The sequence below is a fragment of the Acanthopagrus latus genome, chromosome 16, assembly GCF_904848185.1.
Source record: "Acanthopagrus latus isolate v.2019 chromosome 16, fAcaLat1.1, whole genome shotgun sequence".
NCBI lineage: Eukaryota > Metazoa > Chordata > Actinopteri > Spariformes > Sparidae > Acanthopagrus > Acanthopagrus latus.
Window position 1 is genome coordinate 12,753,556 of NC_051054.1, and position 17,153 is coordinate 12,770,708.

The 17,153-nt window shown below is 38.5% G+C and overlaps 2 protein-coding genes across 2 annotated transcripts; both read right to left on the reverse strand.

Moving 5' to 3' along the window:
* Nucleotides 1-1,804: 1,804 nt before the first annotated feature.
* mrpl35 (mitochondrial ribosomal protein L35) lies at nt 1,805-4,294 on the reverse strand. Its single transcript, XM_037071312.1, has 4 exons — nt 4,157-4,294; nt 3,749-3,914; nt 2,177-2,321; nt 1,805-2,069 (listed from the first exon to the last, which is right to left on the reverse strand). The coding sequence occupies exons 1-4, from the start codon at nt 4,245-4,247 to the stop codon at nt 1,881-1,883; spliced, it is 591 nt and encodes a 196-aa protein (XP_036927207.1). The 5' UTR covers nt 4,248-4,294; the 3' UTR covers nt 1,805-1,880.
* Nucleotides 4,295-5,769: 1,475 nt separating this feature from the next.
* On the reverse strand, nt 5,770-14,189 carry si:dkey-21a6.5 (laminin subunit alpha-5). The gene is made up of 10 exons (XM_037125075.1): nt 13,787-14,189; nt 12,106-12,174; nt 10,061-10,234; nt 9,742-9,880; nt 9,564-9,652; nt 9,223-9,286; nt 7,839-7,927; nt 7,639-7,751; nt 7,403-7,559; nt 5,770-6,523 (listed from the first exon to the last, which is right to left on the reverse strand). Exons 1-10 carry the CDS (start codon nt 13,929-13,931, stop codon nt 6,366-6,368), a joined length of 1,197 nt encoding a protein of 398 aa, XP_036980970.1. The 5' UTR covers nt 13,932-14,189; the 3' UTR covers nt 5,770-6,365.
* Between the last annotated feature and the right edge of the window lie 2,964 nt (nt 14,190-17,153).

Consider the following 17,153-nt stretch of genomic DNA (forward strand, 5'->3'; position numbering starts at 1 on the left):
GTGAAGAGAATGTGTTAAAAGCCAAGGAACAAACAAAATGGCATGGCCGTTTTTACCCTGATTCAGTCTGTTGGGGAGAAACTTGTGTGGGAATTCTGCACTGATTAATTATCAAATCAACATTTTGAAAAATCTGTTGATTACCCTTAGTATAACACAACCTGACTTTGCGGTAGTAAAAGGTCAGACAGCAGTGGGGGACAATATTCTGTTCAGTGGGGGACAATATTCTGTTCAACAATATTCTGGACAATATTCTCTTTATTAAAGCCTTAAAGAAAGACATAGCAGAGACATAACAAACTACAGTGTCTCCATGTGTGATTTAAGTATTTAAACACTACTACGTTCTCATTAAATAATCATTTTGCACTATGCTTAGAATATAAAGTCCCTGCTCTCGACACTCTGAAAAGGCCAAAAATGACATGAAATCAAAACAAATTTAGTGGCTGAATATTATCACAAAATAACTTTATTCTTGCTCGTTTCCTCCATGGTTAAGAAATCCTTACTAGTGTGAGAAGAAGAAGCATTCGCATCACATAGAATAGGTTTTTTCTCAGTGAGGCAGACTGTTTTTGACAATCTACTGTTCAGTTTTGTATGCACATTTTTTTGTCATTTAATTGACAACTGAAGGCCAATTAGGAACATGTCACTTTCAGCTGTAGCAGGAACAGGATGAGTATTTACTGTAAATAAACATGGCTCTTTTTCCATGTTTGAAATCACTGTGTAATGCTCTGCTGTTAACTGAGCAACACTGAACTCAACGATCATACCTTCTACTTGCTTCTTCTATTTGTTAGGAATCCACTAGAGTGACTTTATTGGTTTGCAGGTTTACAAACTAACATTTAACTTAATACTGCGTGGTGATACACTGTATGTTTTCATCCTGTACTTTACTCACTGAGCCTGAATCTAAGCAGCATTTTACACACAAAGTATCACTGTGTTTGGTTATTGACGGGTGGACTTGCGCAGCAGATTTATGATTTTCATCAATGTATCTGTATCATTCACGGTGGTCTGAAGTTTGAAACAAAAGCTTCTCAGGTACAACTGTTCTGTTTACACGTCATTCACTCTGATGTTGTAGATACACTCGTTATGCACATGAAATGTCCTTTTAATGGATAAATGGTGAAAAAAAATCAGATTCTGTGTTTTCAGCATTAGTAGTATCAGTGTTAGTGTTGGAGGTGATTTCCGTCTATTGAATAATTCATGCAAAGTAAAACGGAGAAAAAAAAACGTGTTGCTAAGTAGCAGATTTGTATAACTGTGCGTAGACTGAAACTCATCATTGCATGATGTTTGTTATTAATTTGTATGAAAATTGGATTACTTAAATGAGTTTATGTGGAGCTGTTGGCCTCTTCAAATGCCTTGCTGGCGACAAATGACTTTCAGTTGCTTTGTGGTAACAATATAAAACGTTATGACTATACATACATGTCGGCTATAGACATATGAATATGTCTTATTATTTACTGATCAATTTGCCACTTGACTTAATTCATGAGGACACACCACATTACTGATTTATCCTAAAAGTTTTGTTCTGGCAGGCCAGAATGTCAAATTAAATTTCAACTTAATTGTGAATTATAAAACAAAAGGCATTGAAGTGATGACAGGATGGTTTCAAGGCTATCACTTCATTGTTCTGCTGTTTAATATTTCTGTTCAAATCAATTTACAGCTATTAAATATGAAGCAAAACTTTGACTGTGTGTCTGTGGGTTTTCTTCTCCCAAAGGTGTGTATTTAAAAGAAAAGGATCATTAAAGACATATGACTTCCCTACATATATAACTTTATTACATTATACTCAAACAGAAAACCATTATGTCACTACATGAATCAGCAATTTACACTTTGAGGTTGACCCGATTGTGGTACTTCAGGTATGGATCATCCAAATACCAGTTCCTCCTTTTCCAAAAAGAGGTTGTCATTTTATCCAAAAGCTTGCTCTGTGTTTTGTTACAGAACACATGCTCCCTCAGGCGCTTTCGTCTGGCGGGCAGCTTCTTCCACAGTTTTTTCTTGTATCCAGCCTGTTTAATAATGAACGTTTGAGAGGTGAGAAGCCACATTGGAAACGCTGAGTTTTTAAAAGGTGTAAAAGGACAGTAACAGTAAAAGACTTGCGCCTTGCACACACCTTGCGTCTGATCCAAAGGCCACAATGCAGCCTCATGAACCTGTCTTTCACAGAGTTGACAGACTTCCTCTTGCCCTTCTTCACACTGTAGTATGTTAGACTTCGGCATGGCTGCTGAGTCAGACTGGGAATAAGTGGCGACACCCTGCAACAACACAAAGAAGCAGAGAAGGGAAAGGGAAAAAAATTAACTCAGAATACAAAAAAAACATATCACTTTACATAAATAGGTATTAGTAGCTAGGCAGATAGTTTTAGTTTAATTTTGTCAGGTTTGAATATATCTTTCTTGGCATTGTTTCAAAATTTTAGTTTACTTCAAACTATCCCAATAAACTAGTTTTCAAGTGACTAGAAACAGACCATGAACAAAATATAATTTTCTTGTTGCACCTCCCTTAACTATAACAATCAAACCCCAACATCTAATCCTGATTCCCTAAAGCGAAGAAATACTTGAGAGAGGACAGCTATAGGCGACCACTATGATGATGGATAGTTAATAAATAGGACATTAGGTAGCAGTAAACAATTTACCTGTACTAAGATTCTCTCCTAAAGCAAATATGCTCTCCTGTTTACCTTTAGAAAAAAAATATCATGGTATTTATTGGGAACACTGAAATTAGTTCTGAGGCTAATCTATGATCATCTCATTCCCTAAACTGTGGGCATTATTCTTTGGCTGTAATAGTCTTCATTCTTCTGGGAAGAGTTTCAAAAAGATGGCTACAGCGCTTTGCTTCTTTTCAGCCTCAAGACCTTTAACATCCATCCCCAAACGTGTTGGATCATGGGGATGAGGTAACAATGTGATCCATAATTTAGCAACTTTGCTATGCACACGGCTGCATTGTCAAGTTGAAGAAGCAGACTCCAAAGGATTGTTCAGGGGGCACAATATTGGAAGCACACACAGTATTAAATAACCTCATATGTTACACTATTGAGCATATAAAAAGAGCCGTTTGACAGCGATACAAACATACCTTTGTCCTTTATTTCTTTATTATTGTCCTATTCCTTACTGTTTTAATGTATTGTTTATTCTTTTACTATCATTATTGGTAATTACAGAACCACTGTCCTTTGGCTGCTGTGATGAATTCATTTCCCCTTTGAGGGACAAGTAAAGGAAATTCTGATTCATAACCCCCTCATTGAATAATGTAAAAAAAAAAATATGTATGAGCAGCTGAAGGAGACTACAGCTTTACTTTCCTTATACAACCCTGTATTTTCCTAATCCATGGTAAATGACACTTGTACTCTGTATTGGAAATATATAGTCTGTTGTATAGAAGAAAAAAAACAGCTCCATACAGGCTTCTTTCCTCAATTCATCTTCAGCACCCCCAATTTAAAAATTGTTTATAGCTTATCACTGGTTTATGACTTATATTCATTCCTGTCTATACCATTTGCTTTTTGGGTCACATACAAGGACTACAACTAGCATTTCGTTATAGACCCTGTGTTGTGGATTGATACATAAACCTTGACCTTTGTATTGCGTATGAACAGTAGCGTATAAAGTATATAGCGGAGTATGAAAAAACTCTGGTCTGTTACCGTTGTAGGATGTTGTACCGGGGTGTCAGACACACTGCACCCCGCAGAGGAGCTCGGACAGCGACTGCAGCGGAGTTGTAGAGAGCTGGAGGCTGGATGAGGCTGGAGAGCTGACAAAGCTGTGGTGTCCTGGCACACAGCGAGACAGACAGCGGCCTCACAAGGCCTGTCAGACGCAAGAACAACATGAAAACACATGAGGAGGAGTCACATCGAGGACAGAAGACCATGCATGGATGCTAGTTAGCTAATGTACCGAAATCACGTCCTGTTAATGTCAACAAATTACACGTACGCACAATTGCTCCGACATTAATTCAGTGCGTATGCGATGGATACAACACTTAACATTTACAAAATAAGGAGACTGAAAAGAAAATGTACGAAAGTCAAATTGTATGTACATACCTGACACCCTCCTTGCCAGGGTGGCCGCCATGTTTTCTTCTGAATGCGTGCGCACGTACGGAGTCCTGCTTGGACAAATTTTTCCCCTCATCGAGAGTTAACAGACAGCGCATTACCGCCACCTATATTATTAGTAAGTAGTCATTTTATCTGTATGCAATATAAAAGAATCCAGAATATATATATATATATATATATATATATATATATATATATATATATATATATATATATATATATATATATTTCTGCATTCTTTTATTGCATACAGATAAAATGTCTACTCCTCTCATATATATATATATATATATATATATATATATATATATATATATATATATATATATATATATATATATATATATATATATATATAATTTGCTTCACCCTGACTATCATCACCAGAATATTTATTGCATGTTAATACATCAATAGCCCATATATTACAATCTGAAAGGGGCTGTATTGATTAAGTAGTACTTTTACCTTTTTATACTTTAAGAATTTAGCTGGAAGTACTCATTTTTACTGGGGAAAAGTGTTACGGCTTCAAGTATCATTCTTCTACGAGTCTCGTATGTATCTTAAAAGCTGTAGATGTCTTTCTGCTCCATGGTTGTCACACTCGGTAAACTTATTTATCTGATCCTAAGATCTGCTATTTGTCACAGTCTCCAGTTGGCTGTTTACATAATGTGGAGAAGAACTGTTCACTGCTGTGCTGTGTCATGTTAGTGAGACCTTTCTCTTTTCTTTAGTCTGGTATACCTTGTACTGTAGCAGCCACTGAATCTTTCTTTTTCACTGCAGACATTTTCTCTTGTCATAGCAGGAGCAGCCTATAACAGAATCAGTGTTCCCTGTGAGTGCAGTCCAGTGGCCCTGGATCTGGAAATGGAATGCAGTTGTTAATGTTGTTAGTTACACTTGTGCTTTTAATGCAATGGCACGTCAAAATGTCTGCTGTGATGTGTGCAGTTAACCTCTCAACTCTGCTTTAGCATAATACAACAATTAGACACCTTATTCAAAAAGGTGGGGAGTTAAAACCACTAAATATGATAGGAAAATTAGATCCTCATTGGAACATAAACATTCTCAAAAAAGTAAAATTAAAAATTAGAAAGGCAATGTAATATTTTGAAATGTTCATGCGTTTCGGAGGCTCATGACATTTTCACTGCCTTCTTACTACTTATAATGGGATGATTCATACTAAAACTATTCATGGTCTCCTCACGCATATTGTCCCATGAAAGGGTTTGGTCAACAAATTTGATATGCACAGTCAAAACTTGGCATGCAAGATTAATTGAGGGAAGTAAAAACTCAACGATTAATAGCAAATAACTTTGTGTCATCGACTTTTAAAGCTTACTATACAATTCAAAAAAGTACAAAAGAGTAAGAAATGAGGCTCAATATAATAGTTTTTATTCATTTTCCTTTAAATCAGGCATGTCCAAACTATTCCACAAAGGGCCGTGTGGCTGCAGGTTTTTGTTCCAACCAGTCAAGAGCACACAGTTTGACCAATGAGCTTTCTGAAGACTGAGACCAGTTGATTAAATGAGTCAGGTCTGGTGTGCTCTTGACTGGTTGGAACAAAAACCTGCAGCCACACGGCCCTTTGTGGAATAGTTTGGACATGCCTGCTTTAAAACATACAAATGTTACCTTAAAAAAGCAGATGAAATACATTAAGCGAATCTATTAACGACACTACTGACAACCATCAAATGCATAAAAAAACCACACAAGACACCGACCACATTTTACATCTCTCTGTAACTGTGGGACTACACAAGTTAATGAAAGCACCCATAAGTCTGCCAACACACGACTGCAAAGTAAATCAATGACTTCTGTAGAAAAAAGTGCGTTTCAGAAGATAGAGAGAGGTTCCCGCCCAGCCGAGGCATGTGTCCTGCTTTCACAGTTCCAGCATACCTCTCATAATTCACTAACCTAAATCACAAACGGAGAGCGTTCATCTCTGAGTGGCACAACAAAATTAACAAAAGAGTCAACTTCCATTTCTCCAAAATAATATATTAAAATGTACCACATTAAAAAAGCTCTTGGGTTGTCAAAGTACACTCAAGGCACCAGTCCAGGATTTTACCGTCAGTCTTCTTCTATCAGTGTTTTTGTCTTTAGTTGGGACACATATGGACACTTCAGTGCCCTGGCAAGCACTTCCTTTGTTTCACCAGCCAGCATATACAGGTTCTGCATCACATGGGATCCCATAGTATCTGCCTTGAGGTCGCTCTTTGCGTAACAGTGGAGCTCTGGCTAGAGTTAGCTCTCTGTCAGTGTCTCTTCGTCGACGTAGTACCATTAAGATAATGAAAAGTAGGGCCACTGAAAAAAGCGAGGAGAAAAAAAAAAAGATGTTACAGGAAATCATCTACAGGCTGACACATATTAGACATAAACAAAGAGTGCCTTGATATGTGATCATTTATTTCATCATGTCTGTTTGGCTGGACATAATGTGGTCTTTGTGTCCAGTATACAGAAAGACAAGCATCACTGTTTCCATGACTCCAAATGACCAAAAGAGTCACTGGATAAACAGCCCATTCCCAATAACAGTTATTGAGTTTATATGTCGACTGTCCAGTAAGAAATTCAACGTATCGATTTAAATACCTGTAATAATAAAGGGCAAACTAGAAACTAAATGACAAATCACAATCAAAGATCATCAGCAACAGAACACTTAAACAGTTATACCTGCTGAGGTTGAATTATTTTATTTACAAGTTGTATTTACATCTATATAGCTGCTCGGTCAAGAGTGGAAAGTACCTCGGCATTTTCTAAAGCTCCACTCAATATTTAGATTGCACTATCTTTGCTCATTTTCTGTTACCAGTGGGAAAAAATACACATCTGTTAAGCTAGAGAAAACAGGCGTGCCTAATATTAACTAAAGGGAGCTATGCACCATTACTATGTCAAACAACAGCTATGAATACTTCAGAGTGACGGTTTTGCGTGTATAATCAAATCAGCTTTAGCGTGTACACTTTAAAAGCAATCAGTTTGAAAAGCACAACTGTAAGTCCAATGCCTTTTAACATGGTGTTAGAGATGCAGTACAAAAGAAGCTGTGACATACCAGAAGACATGCTGGATAGCTCGCAAAGCAACACTTTTAAAGGCACTAGTAGTAATATTTGTTTATTTGCATTCAAATCAAAGAGGATTCTTTTGTTTTCCAGCATTTTTACTTACCTCCTCCTCCAATAACTAAAAGAGCGATAGTGACAGGAGCTAATTCACAAGTCTCTCCAGCTTTGCGGAAGAAAGTCTCCATGCAGTAGCTCGGGGCCAAGCTGCCCTCGGGGCAAAATGCATCGCTGGGGCACTGAATGGGGTTCACGTCTGGACTCTGAGAGAACAACACACTCTGTCAGCCAGACACCTTTCTCACACACACACAGCCTCAATGTTCTAGGCGCAGTGCTCACAGGACAGTAGTGATTCTCTGGGCAAACATCACAGGTTTCCTTGCCCCAGTGGATCTGATAGAAGCCGCTGCCGCAGATTTGACACATAGTCTGATGGGGGGCCTTGTGCATGCCTGTGCAAAACCAGATATGATGGATATTCACGCGTAACTTTTATCATATTATGAGCTGCAGTACTCATAAAACTCGATGTGAATTACCTGGCCGACACGGTGTGCAGTCTTTTGCAGCGGTTTGTAGTGCTTCTGTTCCTCCGGGACACATCGGGCACTGGGAACAACCAGAGGAGCTGCCAGGGAGAAGAAAACACTCAGTTGAAACGTGACTTGTGACTACTATGAATTTCATGGTTGCCACAAGTAAACTACAAGGTGTTTGTGGTACATGCCAAAGCTGATTTAGTTTAAAGCTGTTTCTGCAGCTTGGTTACATAGTGCTGATACTGTATAAGAGCAATGGTTTGGTGTAGGTCTGTCATTTGAAAGGTTAAACAAAGGTTTGAAGAATAAAAAACAACTTTGTTATCTTGTGAAATGAAGATAATACTTCACTGCCAAACTAGGAATCGGAATTGGAACTAATAGTTGCAGAAGTGTTTATAGTTGTTGTTTGGACACTTAAAACTGAAGATCAAAAATGATATCCACAATCCAAACACAATACATTTTAGTGTGGAGCTGTGGCCAGACAGGCATTATTGCTTGTTGAGGTAGCAGCCTAAGAATCCACTGGCTGAGGAGAGAATCAAAGGAAAGAGGCTTTTCAGGGGCCTCATTTATAAAATGGACCTACAGTACAATCAGTTTAGACTTTTCATATGACTTTAGCAGAAAACCACGTATAAATATTGTTTTATAAAACTTTACTTGGAGACGATCTTATCTGGACTTGACAGCAGTGATTTTCCTGCTGTTTATGTAGGAGCGTTGTACGTGTTGACCTTCGCATGAACTTTATTAACAATTTATTAACACAGCGGTGACACACTAACAACTCGCAAGTTTGGCTTAGCTTGCCAACTCACTGTTCAGCCCAGCAAATGTGTGTTGCCTGACTTCAATCTGCTTCACCATCGCTGTGACCTTGCCTTACAAAAACGTTTCATTTTCTCCTTTTGGTCCATGGGTATTCCTGACCACACCTCTTGTAAACTATATTTTATCCTTTATGAATCAAATTTCAGAACTCTGTTGAAAATGAAAAGAAATGACCCCCAAAGAGGACTATCACTTTCATTGAGACAGAGGCAAAAGCTCAGTTGGGAGACTATGCAGCCTTCGGCCTGTGAGAAATAATCTACGGCTGCTGATCTAATGCACCACCTTGTATTTCCAAGTCCGGCTCTATAAGCAGCATTCATGTCTTCTGGGACATGATCATACATGACACTTAGAATTTCATCAAAGCAGCAGTGTGTCTGAGTCTTGTTTGTGCGGGTGAAGCTGTGTTGGGGAAAGCAACCATGGGATGAAAAGGAAGCATGTGATGTTTGATTTGGTGGTTGTATCACATTTCCACACTAATTATCCAGTCCTAGTTACAAGCAACAACAGAAACAGAAAGTGGAAAGTGGAGACTACTTACTTGCAAAACCTTCCGACTGAACATGGTGCACATGAGGTGGAGCTCTGGCGCGACGAAAAAAAACCTGAAAGCAGCAGACAAAAGATAACTCAACACATGTGATATGTGTTTTCTCTCAAGCTTTAGAGTACATGAAACTGTACTGAGATAACTGCATAAGAATCTCCCATCTTTGTCACTAGATAATCTATTAATTTGCAATCTTAGATTCCATCATAATTGATTTGGTCAAGACATTTTCAATATCTAATTTCTGACCACAAGCATGCTGCTGTTTTTGTAACGCTAGTCACTGATTTACAGCAGAACTATGAACTGAGCCTACAGCTAAATAAACACACCTGGGGAACAACTTGTGCAACTGACTCCACCGGTGTTATTGTTGAAGGATCCAGCGGGACAGGGGTGACAAAGTGGACTTCCAGTGAAACTGTACAGTAACGTAACATACACAACAGATTAACCAGTGAGGTGGACTGCAGAGAGGATAATACCACGTTTGTGCGTCTGTGTCCTTACTTGGTGTAGAAGCCGCGTTCGCAGGGGAGACACTGCTGCTGTCCAGCTAGTGGCTGATAGAAACCTGTGGTGCACGGCAGGCAGGCTCCAGGGAATAGACACAGCCCGGGGTCAGAACAGCACGCACACAGCAGGGTGTCTGAGGAGGGACAGTGAATCATTTGTAACTTAAATCTACTTTATTGTCTGCTCTTGCAGCCTTAATCGCTGCTAAGCAGAGACAGGAGGAGTCTCCAAGAAGAATGAGTTAAGAAAGTAAAACATGCAAATGTTTTTTCAAATGGGGTCTTCATGTCAGATGACACGGTCAATGACTCACTGTTGTCGTACTGTGATCCTGGCGCACAGGGCTCACAAGTCGAAGTGTTGAATGCAGAACAGCCCGGGGTCGTGCTGCTGAGAATCACAGGGGTTACGGTCAGACTGGTCACGTTCTCGATGAAAGTGGTGTTCATCACGGCAGGAGTGAGCGTGGTCTGGCTCAGCACCATGCCTGAAACAGAAGCACAGTGGATCATTCAAATCTGACTTCTGCTAATGGACTGACGCCGGGCTGCAAACAGAAGTTGTGAGATTTAAAGGTCCGACAATGAGCTGCATTGTCCGTGGTTTGACTCCATCTCAGGATACACGCTCCATGTTACATGTTATTCCAACTCTCTCTCTTCGCTCTCTCTTCATTTTCTGTCATCTCTCTCCTATCAACCATTTGAGAATAAAATGCCCCAAAATATACAAAAATAAACTTAACAATAGGCTTCATAATTGATAAAAGAAGCAGATGGTTCTTTGGTTTAAGTGGCAGCTGACTTGTTTAAATCTCCCTGAGGTTTTTGGAGTATGTTGTCTAATCCTCAAAGTTTAAACAAACAATGAAACCCAAATATTTGGTAGGATTAACAGAGCCAGTCTGAGCCTTTTTGGGACCTAAAGTGATTAGTTCAAGGGGTGCCCCTTTAAATTTTCACCACCTGGTAAGAAAAACACATTTTCACATTATTATTAGTGGTTCTGAATAGGTACAGCTTAAACATGTATTTGTCATCTGTTGTTTTGTCTGTTTGTTCTGTGTAGTGTGAAGTATGGAGTTATTTGTTACTTGGCGATACCATATTTATAACTTCATAAGCGGTAAAAATAAATACTCCTGCGAAACCATATTAAAAATGATAACTACTAAGTTCCTACCCATTTCTGCCTCCCAAGTTTCACTGGCTCTTGTTCTATTTGTGTCGTTTTTGCTATGATTTTACACACATAAAAGGTAACAAATGCATGAAAATACATGTGAAAGAAGTAGATCTTCCTTTGTTGTGGGGCCAAAGTCTAGGAGACATTCATGTTCTGTAAAAATAAAAAGCATTCAACCCCCCTTTGATGTTTCCAGGCATTTACAGTAGTAGTCCTGGGGGTAAATAGTCCAGCCTCGGGAAAATATATAAAAGTGTTTACAGTGGGAGGGAGTCATGAGAAGCTATGTCACACCTGCCATGAGTATTACCTCATAGTGAAGAGGAGTACTTCTTAATTCAGCTATGTTATCCTGACATCAGACATCGCTCCAGAAAATCTCAAGCACACCATTCAACATTTTTCCAACCACCGAGGGAGAAACGGGGGCAACAGGTATGAGCACGTCAGCAAAAACAGAGCCCATATTGTGGTAGTAATCACATTAGCCATGTGCCTCAGTGCTTTCTTGACTAGGAGCCATCCTCCTGAAATGCAATTATTCAGAAAGTCATGTCATGTGATTTTTCTGGTTCAGTCTCCTCTCTGCGTTGGCAACACTTCTACCTTTTAAACTTTTTAGACGCAAACACTCTGTTGGACGAGCAGAGAGAAAGAAAAAGCTGAATAGGTGTCTAGAAAGTGAAACCAGTACAGCAAAGATGCCATCATTTAAAATAAGCTCAGTGTTGGTTCGACTGTGAAAGCGAGTCAGTGTGTTCATTTTATGGTCACTTTTCCATGTGGAGAAAGTGTGTTGTGAAGCCTGGGTGCAATGCAAAGACAGATTCTAATGATTGAACTTGTTTTAACAGGGCCTGGGTGGAAACTACAAGAGAATGAACTCATTCACTAAAGGAATTTTGTCCAGTTGTCCATACTTAGGAACCCCTTTGTCTCTGCATGCATTTCCATTACATTGCATACAGTTTCTTTACACTTCCACAGCAAAACTATGCAAAAAAAAACTTGTGGTTTACAAAAGTCTATTCCACTTGATGGTTTAAACTGTTGGACTAACATTACAGCGCCTCTTACATCTCATTTACAGCTCTCTGATAGAAGCACTGTGCCCTCCATGGCTTTATAAAGCATTACAGTGGTCATTCTGGTGAGAACAGTGTGTGAACTCACCTATGAAATACGCGGCGCATATCGCAGGCACAGCTCCCCGGCGCTCCATCCTCCACATATGATCGAGTCCTACCACCAAACAAACAACGTCAGCCTACAGCATCTCATCACTGACAAGTGGACCGCTCGCCTTTTGTTTTCCACGGAGGGCGTCAGAGACCGCTCGCTCTCCTCTCAGCGGGCTCAGTCCTCTCATCAGTATCATATGACAAAATACACATCATGTGATTTTGCTTTAGAGGGAAAAACTGAGTCGAATGGGCTGGATTCAGGCAGAGCTGCTGCTGTTACAGGGGGCGGCCGGCAGGGGCGCAACTGCACAGTGTATGATAGATAGATAGATAGATAGATAGATAGATAGATAGATAGATAGATAGATAGATAGATAGATAGATAGATAGATAGATAGATAGATAGATAGATAGATGCTTAAAAATTAAAAGTAGGTAAAAGTCACCCATGTGAAAAGTGCTTGAGTAAAAGTCTTGAAGGATCTGATATAAAATGGATTTAACGATCAAAAATAATTTTCCAGCAATAAATCCGCTCAAGTATCAGAAGTACAAAGTAAAATAATTCATATTTTTTCACATATGTATTCATACACTGTATGCTGTGGATCAGTCAGCTGTCAGTAAAACAGTAAAATAAGACTGATATCTTAAAGTACTAAAAACTGTGCTAAGTGTAGTACTTCTGCAAACTTAGTCACATTTCATCACTGGTTAGGGCAACAAAGGTAGGTAAGGATTTTTTATTATTATTAATTTGATGAAAAATGTAATGAAAACCTGATGTCATACCCTGTCCAATAATCAGATATCGAATGTCCTGACTGATGTTTTAATACAATTTTTCAACATTTTTTAACAACATATTACTTTTTACAGGTTGGTCTTTGGATTTCAAATCTGATAATGTAATACTTTACTTTATATAGAAATTATACTGTGCTACAGGTTACAGGTTTGCTGTCACATTACTGTAGTTCTGTTTTGCAGTAGGTACAGTCTGACTGATGACATTGTGATGATGATGATGATGATGTTGATGATGATGATGATGAGTAACCTTTTGTACCATAAGTTGTTGCCAAAACACCTAACAATAGAAATAACACCAGCATTGTTTTGGGGAAGGGAAACTTTTTTCACAAGTCACAAGTTGAAAATCCACTTCCCCTTTATTAGCACATGGACACAGATGGGTGGAATTTACCTCTGATTACTGTACAAAGCAAACGTCACGGCAACACTTGACACTTTGTTACATGTTGACTGAAGTCAGAGGTCAGAAGAGTTTCAACCAATGAGGACTTTTGCAATTAATTGACTACTTGTTTAGTTTGTTGACAGAAAATGTGGAAAATGCTCATCACAGTGTATAAGACATAAAGTTAATCCTCTGCCAATTTTCTTGACACAAATGAAACTAATGATTCTTTGGGTCTAAAATGAAACATTCACATGTTGGTGGTGGAGCCTGTTGAGTGTTTGTGTCAGAGAAACAACATCAGGAGCGTTACTCTGGATATGACACTCCAAGCTGAGATCAGATTCCTCCCAGCTTCTTCTCCTTTTTTCCTTTTCTGACACAGAGAGACAAGCGTGGAGCATCATTTACTGCTACTAGCATGAAGAATCTCGACCCTAACACAAACAGACGAAGCTTTCGTACTCACTCTGTTGTGTATCTCCGTGGTTGTGACAGCCCGTTCTGGCCTTCTGGCTCTCAGTTTGTTTTTGTTGTTCCTCTTTCAGATTCACCTTCGGCTGAAAACTCCGCCTTGCATTCATCTCCTCTTCCCTGCAACATACCAAAACCATTGTGATTGTCCTTATGTGATACCTGTTTCAGCCCGCATCTTCCTACTGACAAACTTTGTCCCTGACCTGATGGCAGCAGCCTGGGCCTGTTCTCTCTTGTGTATCGACCTCTCACTGTCTGCACCCCTATTCCATATCTTCAGAATCCAGTAGACAGTGATTACACGCCACAATATATTTAGTTTAAATCAGAGTAATTTGATTAGCATGCCCAGCTTATGCCCAACTACTGCCCACAAAACCAGGATATGACCTTTACATGTGCAAAACATATCCCTGAAACCTGATAATAACCAGGATATTAGAGCACATGTAAACACTCTCATTGAGAAGGTGATCAGGAAAGAAAGATGATTGAATTTCAAATAAAATCTGTCTGCTGATTTCCCACATTGATGATTACATATGACAATCACAATACTCATTTGAGTATAAGAAGTTAGATCAGTCACTGGGGACAGTCTGCTGTGCTGTACCCTTGCAGCCTCCTGATGGTCACATAGCGCCCTCTGCCTCAGGGTGGCTGCATTGTTGCAGTAAGCTTTACGGGCCAGCTGTCGAAAGGCATCAGAAAAATACACACATTCCAGTGGATATCATACCTACATGAATTCATATTTGTTACAATCAGACTGAAGACTGACCCACTGGAATTACTAGTGCTCAACCTTTAACCTCAACATAAAGTTGGTCTATCATGTCAGTTTTATTCATGCAGCTCAGGGCTCTTGGTCTGAGATTGTGGGTGACTATAGGATCATGATTGTGTTATTTCATCCCATAGACACCCATCCAAGATAGCCTAATATTGCCTTTTCACAGAACTTCAGACTCCATGATACCAAAAACATCACATAAGGTCTGTCTTAAGGTTTTTTTTTGTTTTGCTTTGTGTAACAGTCAAAAGATTAAAGAATATATAGACAACTCAGGTCATTAAGGTGTACATATTGTGTTGAGGCTGTGGTGGATGCACGACTCAAAATGAATTTATTTTATAGGTACCAAGTAGGACATGCAGGATTTGCAGAGTATGGAGGGAATCAAACAAAAGAACCAGCAGAGGAGTGAGGTACAAGCTTTGCTGTCATCGTTAATCTTCAGGAAATTGCTGTGATGTCTAGATGGCAAAAGAAGGTCTGACATATTAGTGTAGGACAGTAAGTTTAATAGAAGTAGTTGTTGTACATAGACAGCTGACATACATTCTAAAAAATACAGCTTAGACAGTCACTTGAGGTATTTCAATTAAGTGTAAATTTCTTATCCAGTTCCATCACACAAGATCAATGAAAAAAAAATTTAATGCAAAATATTTCTATTATGTTGAGTCAATGTGTAGAAATTAGATACGTTAGTCTGTTTTAATTATTGCACAAACCTTGTGTCTTTATCCAATGATAACATATAAAACAGAGGAACTTCTACATCATCATAATGTGTTTGTTCAAATAAGTATTATTCAAACATTGGACGCAATAGTAATGCATTTCAAATTGATTATTCTGTTTCCTCTCATAAATCAGACACCTAGTGTAAACAGACACAAATTTCAGCTCAAACACCTGATTTAGCACTTTATAAAACCAGAAAATATCAACATGTATTTGCATTAATGAGATAAATCTTGTTGTTTTGCTGTTTGGTTCAGCATGTTAAAAACAGTCATGGTTTTAATCCATCCGATGCAGATTAACAATGTGACATCCTGATCCTTTGTTGGCTGCCATAACAATAATTATGACGTAGCATACTGTGACGTCTGTGCGAGACGTGGGCTGCCTTCACGAGCAGTTGGGAATTCTGCAATGCGCATTTCAACCTGACAAATACAGCAAGGAAAGAGAACGTACATAGTAATAATCTAATGCACGGTAAGGCAACAGGCCTGTGAGTGATTGTGACAAACTGTGAGAGGGAAAGTTGACTAACTTCACGTCAGGATTTTGAGGGGTTAGTTGGGGGAAAAGCTGATTACTGAGCAAATCACATGCAAACTTGGGTTTTAGAGTAGTTCCACAAAGCATCATCTGAACCATGCCATAATCTCATTAACAGAAGCCGATATCTGTGGCCATGTCAACAAAGTTGTAGGTCTGTTAGTTCCAAAATATATCTACATGTATTGAACGGGCCAAAAGTTTATAGTATTAGAGTGGTAAGACTTTACATTTGAGTTTCAATCAAAGAATGAGCTATAAGAATGAACTAAGTCTTAAAACAAAATTGATTGTCTTATTTTAACATTCATTGTTTCATTACAACAGAGCAAACTCAGCTCCCAACGTGCTGCTGATGAAGGCTGTGTGATAAGATTGAAAGCTCCAGAACAAACAAGTGGACTTTGAGCTCAGATTGTTTTTCAAGTTATTGTCCCTAGTCAAGAAATTTACTTGGAATTAAGTGACCATCCGAGCAAAACTTTTGTTTATTGTTACTCAGTGATGGAATTTGATTGATGAAGTTTTGAGGTACTTGGACTTGACTTGAGTGCTCACATCTTCTGATACTTTATATTGTAAATAAATAATGCACATCATAGTCCACTACACTTACTTGACAACTTTAGTTACTAGTTACTTTATAGATTACTTTTTGTATCAGAAACGATGTATCGCCTTTTTTCTAAAATTAAAAAGTTTGAAACAAGCACAATATGCTCACATTCATCTGCTTAAGAAAATGTCTTTGTGTTTACCTTCTGAGTTTAAATACTCTTCACTTATGTTTTACATACATTTCTATCAATGAAATTTGTAAACTGTGCATGTCATGGATCCCTCCTCTGTGGCTCTTCCTGAGGTTCCTTCCATCTTTTTTTCCACTGTTAAAAAGGTTGTTTTTTTTTAGTTTTTTTTCAATATGGCAAGTTTTTCTACAGTTGAATCGAGGGTTTAGGTACAGAGGATGTTACTCACTGTAGAGATTGTAAACCCACCGAGGCAATGTGATTGTGATTTTGGGCTAGAAAAAATAAAATTGATTTGATGAAATATATGAACTCTACAAAGTAATTAGTAACTAAAATTGTCCAGTAGTCACACATTTAAAATTAAAAATATTTGTATTTTCACAGAATGTAGTTTTTTTTTTGGTTTTTTTTAAGAAATATGATCAGAGATAAGTCTCTATAAAACGTTCCTGGAGGGCATCTTTGAAAAACTAAAATGAAATCAGTTACACTATTACACTTCACATTTCCAACCACAAAGCACGGTATTT

Coding starts and splice junctions, on each gene's coding strand:
- mrpl35 (XM_037071312.1), bottom strand. CDS start 4,247: ATGAGGGGAAAAATTTGTCCAAGCAGGACTCCGTACGTGCGCACGCAT. Junction 3,915..4,156: donor CCTGGCAAGGAGGGTGTCAG/GTATGTACATAC, acceptor TGCGTCTGACAG/GCCTTGTGAGGCCGCTGTCT. Junction 2,322..3,748: donor CGGTACAACATCCTACAACG/GTAACAGACCAG, acceptor GTGTTGTTGCAG/GGTGTCGCCACTTATTCCCA.
- si:dkey-21a6.5 (XM_037125075.1), bottom strand. CDS start 13,931: ATGGTTTTGGTATGTTGCAGGGAAGAGGAGATGAATGCAAGGCGGAGT. Junction 7,928..9,222: donor TCAGTCGGAAGGTTTTGCAA/GTAAGTAGTCTC, acceptor TCTCCCTGGCAG/CTCCTCTGGTTGTTCCCAGT. Junction 7,560..7,638: donor CAGAGAATCACTACTGTCCT/GTGAGCACTGCG, acceptor TTGTTCTCTCAG/AGTCCAGACGTGAACCCCAT.